This window comes from Egretta garzetta, unplaced genomic scaffold, assembly GCF_000687185.1.
Source record: "Egretta garzetta isolate BGI_Z169 unplaced genomic scaffold, ASM68718v1 scaffold1450, whole genome shotgun sequence".
In the NCBI taxonomy this organism is placed as follows: domain Eukaryota; kingdom Metazoa; phylum Chordata; class Aves; order Pelecaniformes; family Ardeidae; genus Egretta; species Egretta garzetta.
Genome location: NW_009258326.1, coordinates 13172 through 22645, shown reverse-complemented (window position 1 = coordinate 22645; position 9474 = coordinate 13172). Strand labels below are relative to the sequence as shown.

Here is a 9474-nt window from a genome sequence, read left to right as displayed (position 1 = left end):
GGGGGGGGGCTCGTCCCTGTCACACGCCACTGACAGAGCAAAAGCCTCCCCTAAAGGCTAAATTATTCCTTGCCAGGACAGTTCCGCGGCATCTGCTCCCATGTTTGGGCCCCGCCGGGGCGGGGGGGCCAGGCCAGGCCCAGGGCCCTGCCGCCACAGGGGCCTCCTCACCCCTGAGGGGTTTGTTCTGGCTGTCCCCAAAATTGTCACGACAAGCAGTGTGGAGCGTCGGCATCCATTTTTGGAAGCCCGGCCGGGCACCGTGACAGGCCCAGCAGAGGGTACACTGGCACTGGCACCGGACTCTGATCCCCTCTGTCCTCTAACGTATATACATGTAGACAGAGCAGCAACGTGTAGGGTGTGCCAAGGCCTACAGAGAGTTCAGCCTCTGCCCGTTCCTGAGTAGGTGAATGTGATAATCTGTGTTTTACAGAGCAGGAAAATGAGGTGCAGGAGGAAGAAGAGGAGGAGAAGGAGGAGGGCTGGCTGGGAGGCCAGAGGGTGAGTCACTGGTAACCCAGGGATCTCAGCCATCCTCCCTGTCTGCTCTGATCACTGCCAAGATCCCTCAGATTGCTTTGCTGCAGGCAAGCCCAGACATATCGCCAAGAGCAGGCACCAGTGCTGGGGTTTTTCTGCACTGGTTTGTTGTGTTCCTGCCAGAAGTCAGCTGGTCGGGGTGAGGGGATGCGACTGCCACCCTCCCAAACCTACGGCAAGGAAAATAAACCCAGGAAACATTTGTGATTGCACGTTTGTTCTCCTGTTCCATCCCCTGGGGTCTGCGTGTTTGTGCTTTCAGTGCATGGTCACCTGTGCTGAGCTCCGACACGCTCATGGCGCTGACACGCTGCCAGCCTCTGGGAAGCCACAAATACCTGAATGGCGAGAAAATGGTAAAAGGTAAAAAAGGAACTCGGTAACTCATCCCACTGGAAGGAGCAAAAAAACCAGGGTGAGTCCTCCCGCTCCCCTGGCTCCTGCAGGCTCCCATGGGCGGGCAGCCGGGCTGCGCCGGGTCTTGCTTTGACTGGCAAGTCTCCTTGTCTGTCACGCCGAGAGCCCTCCTCTTTAGGAGGGATTTCAGGGGCTTTCTATGGCTATAGACTACAAGGACAAATAGCACCCCCAAACCCCAGAGCTCAGTTATGAAGCTGCTCACGGGGAGAAGATGGAAGGAGAGATTTCGGTCTAAAGGTGATGAGCTGAGCTGAAGGCATTGCTCCATCCTTCCCACCAAACAGGCAAAAAAAATGTAATCGGAGGAGCTGAAAAGCTGAGCAGCCTGCCAGCGCTGGCATCCTGCGTCCTGCACAGGCTCCCGCCACCTCGGGCATCTCTTCCTCTCCTGCAAGATTTAAGCCTTTCATTTGCAATCTCAACTCCTGACAATCCTCGTCAATAAATGAGGTGAGCGTCCTCTTCTGTTTCTCTCTCTTTGTGCGGAGGGCTCGGAGCGCAGGCTGTGATGTAGGGCATGCGCTGACACGGAGGGGATGGAAGGTGCTCTGCATGGGGAGCAAAATGGCCAAAAGATGTGGTTTTTCAGAGCTGATGATGGGAAGGGGTTTGAGAGGCATTAAACGGGGTTGCAGGGAGAGAGGGTTCGCCTCGCAGCAACGCAGCATTGCTTACGCTTCAATAGCCGGTTATATTGAGCATGCTTGGAGCGCGGGGTGATAAAAAGCTGCCCGGTGATAAAACTTAAGGGACGGCTTCTGTTGTGATGCAATTGCAGTAAATGATTGCTGGCTCTGACTGAAGACCTGCTGTTGCTATGTGTGTGTCAAATCTGCTTGGATTTTCGGTTGGAGACCGAGGGGGCACCTGCACGCATCGCTGCCCAGCGGAGGGGGCAGGGTTTTTCTTCTTCTCCTGCCTCCTTGCAATGGTTTCTTCCAGCCTGCTGCTGGAGGACGTTTGCATCCAGCCAGCTTTTCTGCGGTGATGCGGTGGGACCGGGGAGGGGGGGGCGATCCCCCTGGAAATCCAGGAGGTTTGGGAAACGGAGGGGGTTAAAGCGGGATTTCGGTCACGGAGGTCAGGCACAGGTTACTCCGCCGTGCATTGCATAATCTTTTGTTTCTCAAGGTCTTCTTCCTTCCTAAAGAGAAGACGTGTGGCAGGCAGCCAGCCGCGGCTCCAGGCTGCCGTATGTCTTACAGACGCTCTGCTTTCCCTGCCCTGCCGTTTCTTGACTGAATGTGATTTGTCTGCATCCCGCGGGGCCCGTGGCGAAGTCCTGCTGCCCGCAGATGGGGACCGGTCGTCCCCCTCCTGGGAGGCTGCATCCCTGCTTGTGCTGAGGATTTCGGGGCTGCCTCCTTGGTTTTCTATTTGCACGACTGATAAAGCCTTCCCGACTATTTACTCCTGTCCTGATAGAGCTGCTCTAATTGTATCAGGACAGAGAAGCCAGGCGTGACAATAAATCCAGGTGCTTGCCACCAGCTGAAGTGGCTTTTTCACGTTCCCCCAGAGGGAAGTTTACTTTGCAGGACCCAGACTAAGCGGCATAAACACTTCCTTGCGTGTATCCGAGATCGGTGCTAAAGCAGTCCTTGTCTTTATGTGTTTCTCACTGCTGCAGTTTCTCCTCTTTCAGAGAGTGAATGGCTGGGGGAGGCTGGGGAGAGCGTAATAATATTTGCCTATTCCTCAGGAGTGTCGTGTGTCATCATTAATACTTGTGAGCCCTGGAGGGAAGGGATTAGAGCTGAACAAATTATTATGGCAGGTCAGATTCTGGCTCCAGCACATCTCATGCTCCTCTTTGGCACCTCTCCTCTGAGGATTTGCAAGGAATTAGCGGATATCAAGTCCCTGCTACTCCCTGCGAGGGCTCGGGGCTCTGTGCAGGGAGGAGGACAGAGGTGCTGAGCGGCGATGGGACTCACTTGGGTTATGGGGAGGTTTGTGGCCATCATCTCTGGCACCAACCCCGGCTCGCACTGCCCTGGCAGTAAACGATGTTTCTCAGCTCGGTTATTGGGACCAAACATTTGCCAGGACTCCTCTAGGCAGGGATGGGTTCACGGCTGCCCTGGGGGCTGACATGGAGAAACGCACCGTCCTTTTTCCTGCCCTTAATTCAAGGGCTCCCCAGGACAGGAGGGGGATATTTTTGTCATTCCCAGCACCCCCTGAATGCTTGGGACATCAGCTGTCCCCAGTGACCCAGCGAGGAGGGGACCGCTACAGGAGGCTCTTTGGGGCAGGGGAGACCAGGGATGGCAAGGGAAGAGCCAGCTTGGCTGGCCCATCGGCCCATCCCAGCGTGGCCACCAGCGTGCCCACGCCGTGCTGTCGCATCCCTGGGGCAGACGGGGTGTCTGCCCTGATGCACCACCCCATGGACTGTGGTGTCAGCCCCATGGGCTCTCTGTCAGCCCCGCGTGGTTGCCTGTCACATCACCCCATCGGGCTTTCCACCCTGCCACATTGCATCTCATCCTGTTTTTCTCCAGCTGTGACATGGTGCCATCAAGTTGTATAAAATCTGAGGCGCTGCAGCCCAAAGTAGGTCAGTAAGTTGTTTTTTCCCAGCTGGGTTATTCATTGCAGCCGCAGGGAGGGTGAAGCTGGAAAACTCCACATGGGTGCTCTGGGACTAGGTCTGGCCCTGGGCAATAAATCATCCTCCTGGGATTAATCCCCAGCACCCTTTGAGCATCCCCCCTCTGCTGGGGGCGCTTTCCTGGGGGCAGCTGTGATTTTTGATGGGGGGGCCGGGATGTGGGTATCAGCTCGGGGCGATGCTGTCTGCCTTCCCAAGCCCGCACCGCGTCCTCGGCCTCCCGGGACACAGGGGCCGATGGCAGGTTCACGCCGCGCCTGACTCATTGTTGTGCCTGGCCTTATGTAACCGGTGCCGAAATCTCGCTCTCTGCCGGGGGTGGCGATGGAAGGTAGCTGGGATGGAGGGGATGGGAAAAAAAAACCAACACAAAAAAAAAAAAAAAAGCAGCTCATCGCCATGGTTACCAGCATCTTTGCAAAGTTCTTTGCATCCATCTGGTTTCATTTTCCGCTGTTTCATCTCACGGAGGGAACATCCCTTGATGTTTCTGGCTGCATCAGCTGCGGCAGACGGCGTGGTGGGTTAGAGGAGGCGCGTGGGAGGTGGGAGACGGGCGCGCTTTGCCTCCCAGCCCCTGAGATGAAGCCTGACATCCAGTCGAGTCCCTTAACCTCCTCTCCCTCCGTTTCCCACCTAGCGCGGCTCGACCGGGATGTGCCATGAGGTTGGAGGGCAGCTCCGTGGCCGAGCCTGGGCTCCTGGATCTGCCTGCAGAGCTCCTGACTGCCAGAGCCTTCCAGCAAATCAATTCTGGAAATGAACAGGATGGACTGATTGAGTTAATCCTGAGAAGTTAATCAATGTCGAGGCGGTTTGGCCAGAAGTCCTGTTTATAATCCATACAGACATCATTAGTACCTTGTGAAATGGAGGCGCAGCGCAAAGCCAGGCTTTATGGAAATCAGAGGCAGAATCACGTCCAGGTCCCACAGGCTGAGCCCGGGGGGAACCGTACCCGGTGCAGATGCAGGATGCAGCCTCCCAGCCACGGGCAGAGCTGGCAGGGGGCTCACAGTCGTGCTCGTGGGGACTGCGAGGCTCAGGGACTGCCTGGTTTCCCCTCTCCCCCCAGGTTTTCCCCATCTCCCTGTTCAGTCTTACCAGCTCAGAGCTGCTCAAGGATCAAGAGCAGCCCAAAACTGGCACCAAGCTGGTGCTGGAAAGCATGGCAAGAGCAGCGGCGTGTCCATCCCGGTGCAGAGGCTGCTGGGCACCTTCCAGCCAGGGCTCCAGCCAGTCTGGTACCCAGCTCCTCAGGCTCCTCACCCATCTAAGTGTGGCTCAGCAGCGCAGACCAGCCCCTTGCCAGCCAGGTCTGGATTTAGTTTATCCTCCCCAGGGTGCCGAGACCTCCTGCTTGTGCTCATCAGCTCAGATGTGTCCATCCCCAGAGCGGCGATGGGAGCCTGCTGGCTGTTCAGCACAGTGCTCGGCCAGCCAGGGGGCTGCGGGAAAGCTCTTGGTGTTGTAGGACCTGAGCCACATCCTGCATGGACGTGCTTGTGCCCAGGGGAGAGATCATCAACATGAGGCCTGAGCCACATCCCGCACGGATGTGCCCGTGTCCAGAGGAGAGATGGCCGATGCTAGCCCAGGTGCCAAACCACGGAGAGCTGGGACTGCCGTGCCCCGCGTCGGGAGGAGCCCCCCGGCCAGTGGCAAGGAGAAGGAGCACCCAGGACCGGCTTTGCTGCATGTCCAGTCCCTACAATTCAGCACCCAGAGCCTTGCGTGGGAGTCAGGCCACTGTCCCCAGCAGAGCCGGGCAAGAATCAAACGCTGGCTGCTGTCCCGAGGGCTGGCAGCACTCCCCGGATAAGCGGCTCCAGCTTTGCCAAGGGAACCGTTACCCAGCTCCCTTGCCTGGAGCAAGCAGGCTGGTTTTTCCTGGGGAAACCCATGAGCCGTGTGTCGGGCTGGGGCCGGAGCGCGCGGGCTCCCCACCGTCCGGTGGCTCTCGGCCAAGCCCGTCTGGTCCCCAGGAGCGTGCAGGGGCCAGGCTGGGCATGTTGGGGTCTGTAGGGGTCTCTGAGGAGGGCACGGTGTTGGCTTCCCTAAACGTAGTGCATGATAAAAGCCGCAGAGCGAGCTCCCAGCCTGCCTCCGTCCCTCGCTTTGTTTTGCACGGTCTGCCAGCAAAGCGCTTGTAATCCTGCTGGGTGCACTTGAAGGGGCTGTCCGGGGAGCTAAGGGGGCTGCTCCCGACAGCGTCGCTGGGATTTAGATGTTAAATTCCCCCGTGGGAACATGCTTTTCCTTCGCTTCGGCTTCCCTCCGCAGGGGCCGTGGTGGGTTCCTGCAGCCTCTGCTTGGGGGGGGGAGCAGCCGGTGTCCCCTCCGGCAGGGCCAGCCCCACTGCGCAGCGCCCGCTCTGCCTCTCTGCTCGTCGGCATCAATAATTCACTGTGTTTAGCTTCATCAATAATAAACATGCATCGTGGACTTCCCCAGCCCCCTCCGCAGCCACCCTCGGCACCGCCGGGACGGCGTCGGGCTCTGGTCCCGGCACCCACGCCCCCGGTGCCACCAGCCTTTCCTACCTCGTATCTGCCTTTGCTCACCCCTGGCTTCGCTCTCAGCCGGGCCTGGTGGTCCTGGAGTCTGCCGCCTTCTCCTAAAGCCACCATCTGGAAAAGCAAATGTTAAGGAATGAGCCTTGGGGACAGCAAGGATGGTGCCATGTCCCCCCCCAGGCCGCGTGGGGATGTGGGGAGGGGGTTCCCCACCCCACAATCAGGCACTGGGTCACTGCCCCCCCCTCCCTGTTCTCTTGCCGTCTTATTTTCAGCCTTGGTTTGTGAAGTGACTTTTAATTAAACCTTCATCTCCAGTCCCTGTAATTTCCATCTCTCGCTGTTTGTATTGGTGGTTTAGACTAGAGATGCACATATATATTTAATTGGTATAAATAATGCATTTTCATAGCTGAATCTTTCCTTAGCTCCATATTTGGTGCCAGAAATAGCATTTTCATTTCAAACAGGCTTTTTCTTTGCGCGTTCCTTGGCCGGAGCAGATCCCTTCTCAGAGGCCTGCGGCTGCGTGCCAGGGACTGCATGGGTTTGCGGCCGCTCGAGTTCATCTTTGCTGGGCCAGCGTACGTCGCACCGGCTCGGTGACAGGGACATGGCCCAGACAAAGCTGGATGGGGAGCGCTAGGTCCATCTTTGATCTGAAACAGAAGCAGGTGGCTGAAGAGGGCTGTGCATTTGGGGAGCACCGTGTTCACCCCCCGATGCATCCCCAGAGGCACGTTTTGCCCTCGCTCGTGCTGCTGTGGCTTTGCCTGGGGCTGGCAGCAAAGCAAGGGGGAAGGGGGCAGCCCCTGGTCCCCTGTGCCACAGCCAGGACCCCCAGCAGGTCCCCGCTGGGTGCTGGAGCTGGTGACTAACCCCCCCTTCTCCTGCCCCCCCTTCTTGCCTTCGTTGCAGGGAGCATAATGCTGAACAGCATCACCGATGGGCTCCTGTGCTGCCTGATGGGCAAGACGACGAACGCCGTGGGGCCGCTGGACAGCGTTGAGTCCAGCAACGGCTACAGCTTCATGGAGGTGAAGCCGGGGAGGATCCTGCGGGTCAGGCACAGTGCGCCCAACCGCCCGGCCCCGGAGGGACCCGAGGAGACCCAGCCCGGGGGGCTGGAGCGGGGCACGGTGCACTGCAAACGCAAGATCACCGTCTACCGCAACGGGCAGCTGGTGATCGAGAACCTGGGGGACGCCGTCCGCTCCGAGATCCTGCATTGCCAGAACAGCTCGGGGGAACCCAACAGCACTGTGGAGCTGGAGCTCTCCGACCTGGCTGGCCAAGCTCCGGCCCAGGGTCCTGCCAGCACACCGGGATGTGGCACGCGGGAAGCAGCCACTGCCCCCGGCAAGCGTCGGAAGCGTAAACCCAAGAAAGTCGTCAACATCGACTGCAAGAAGCAGATCACAAGCTGCAAAGGGACACACAGCGACGTGGTCCTCTTCTTCATCCACGGCGTGGGCGGCTCGCTGGACATCTGGAAGGAACAGCTGGACTTCTTTACCAAGCTGGGCTATGAAGTGGTGGCTCCCGACCTGGCTGGCCACGGCTGCAGCTCAGCTCCCCAAATTGCCGCCGCGTACACCTTCTACGCGCTGGCGGAGGACATGAGGGCCGTCTTCAAACGCTATGCGAAGAAGAGGAATATCTTGATAGGACACTCATACGGGTAAGGGACCGGGTGGGGTCCCAGGAGGGAAGGGATGGATTCATCCCTGCCCCATCCTCTCCTTGGCAGCAAATGCCCAACAAACCCTGCACTTCAGGGCCTGGGAAGCAGAGGAGGGGTGTGGGGTTTCCCCTTCTGGGTTTATCCCTCAGCTCTGATCTCCTACATCCTCTTGGTGTGTGTCCCTGGGTCCAGCTAATCCCAGAGCCTGTCCTCCAGCAGGGAAGCTGGCAGAGCACAGCCTATAAATAGAGTAAGCCCAAGAAAGTCAATTAGATGGAGACTAAGCAGTGCAGAGAGCAGGGCTGGGAGGAGAGGGAGCTGGAGACGGGCTCCGAGCTGGTTAGGATTAGATCAGAAGGACAAGGCTGGTCCAGGCTGGCAGGCACCCAAGCAGGTCCCAGCACCCCGCTTTGGTCTGCGTAGGAGCAAAGCCCCGAGCTCAGCCCCTCTGCCCGGGCTCTGCAGGTTACCCTGCCCCAGAAAGGGGGAGCGTGGGTCAAACAAAGGGCTGTAACCTAGGCTCCAGCCATGGATCCTTGGAATCTGCCTTGGGATGCAGCATCCTCTGGGGCTGGAGCGTGGCCCCCACATCTGCCTCTCCCTGCAGGGTGTCCTTCTGCACCTTCCTCGCCCACGAGTACCCAGACCTGGTCCATAAGGTGATCATGATCAACGGAGGGGGCCCAACGGCGCTGGAGCCCAGTCTCTGCTCCATCTTCAACATGCCCACCTGCGTGCTGCACTGCCTGTCCCCGTGCCTGGCCTGGAGCTTCCTCAAGTGAGTGGCCGCCCCGGCACCACGGCGCTGGGGATGGTTGTCCCCAGCCAACCTGGCTTCCAGCCACCACAGGCAGGGACACTGCATCCCACCAGCAGTGTCCCCCGTGCTCCTGTCCCCCCGATGCCAAGGCACTGCGCTGGGCTAACCCTCTGCCTGTGCCGGCTCCATCCCACAGGGCCGGCTTCGCTCGCCAGGGTGCCAAAGAGAAGCAGCTGCTGAAGGAAGGCAATGCCTTCAACGTGTCCTCCTTCGTGCTGCGTGCCATGATGAGCGGGCAGTACTGGCCGGAGGGTGACGAGGTTTACCACGCAGAGCTGGCCGTGCCCGTGCTCCTGGTCCACGGCATGCACGACAAGTTCGTCCCGGTGGAGGAGGACCAGCGAATGGCCGAGGTAGGAGACCCAGCGGGGCTGGGGGGGTGGATGAGGTCTGGGGTCTGCCTGCCAGCATGTGGCGATGTGGGCAGGGGGCTCATCCTGGCACTGATGCCTGCCACTGCCACCGTCTCCCTCCAGATCCTGCTGATTGCCTTCCTGAAGGTGATCGACGAGGGCAGCCACATGGTGATGATGGAGTGTCCCGAGACGGTGAACACGCTACTCCATGAGTTCGTCCTGTGGGAGCCCGAGACGCCAGCTGGGGACGGGCAAGGGGAGAAGAAATAAGGCGGCAGGACACGGTGACCGGGCTGCTCCGATGGGAGAGATGTTTCGGAGCGAAGAGAGATTTGCAAGAGTGGAGGGGTGCGGCAGAGGCTGCCCTCACTGGGAGCTCAGCCAATTTTCTTTTCCGGCCGTGTCGGAGGCTGGTGGGGGAGCGTGGAGGCTCCCCTGGGCAGGGGTGCGTGGGGCTGGCAGCAGGAACACGGCAGCCCTGGTCCCCATCCCCTCAGGGGTGGTATGGCAGCCGGTGG

The 9474-nt window shown here is 59.3% G+C and overlaps 2 protein-coding genes across 2 annotated transcripts in view; one reads left to right on the top strand and one right to left on the bottom strand.

Annotated features, from left to right (window-relative positions):
- The window catches only part of MRPL34 (mitochondrial ribosomal protein L34), a 3175-nt gene extending 2940 nt beyond the window's left edge, over positions 1–235 (bottom strand). Inside the window, exon 1 of the mRNA XM_009639476.2 lies at positions 172–235. Within this exon, the coding sequence (XP_009637771.2) occupies positions 172–235 (64 nt within the window). The remainder of the gene's footprint in view (positions 1–171) is intronic.
- A 1113-nt stretch (positions 236–1348) lies between these two features.
- Positions 1349–9226, top strand: ABHD8 (abhydrolase domain containing 8). Its single transcript, XM_009639453.2, has 5 exons — positions 1349–1413; positions 7015–7777; positions 8388–8558; positions 8737–8953; positions 9077–9226. Exons 2-5 carry the CDS (start codon positions 7023–7025, stop codon positions 9224–9226), a joined length of 1293 nt encoding a protein of 430 aa, XP_009637748.1. The 5' UTR covers positions 1349–1413; positions 7015–7022.
- Positions 9227–9474: the final 248 nt, after the last annotated feature.

What these genes read in the sequence shown, in the direction of transcription:
- ABHD8 (XM_009639453.2), top strand. Translation starts at nt 7,023, where the DNA reads ATGCTGAACAGCATCACCGATGGGCTCCTGTGCTGCCTGATGGGCAAG. An exon ending in CTGGCCTGGAGCTTCCTCAA is followed by an intron (nt 8,559 to 8,736) that starts GTGAGTGGCCGC and finishes TCCATCCCACAG; the next exon opens with GGCCGGCTTCGCTCGCCAGG. An exon ending in AGGACCAGCGAATGGCCGAG is followed by an intron (nt 8,954 to 9,076) that starts GTAGGAGACCCA and finishes GTCTCCCTCCAG; the next exon opens with ATCCTGCTGATTGCCTTCCT.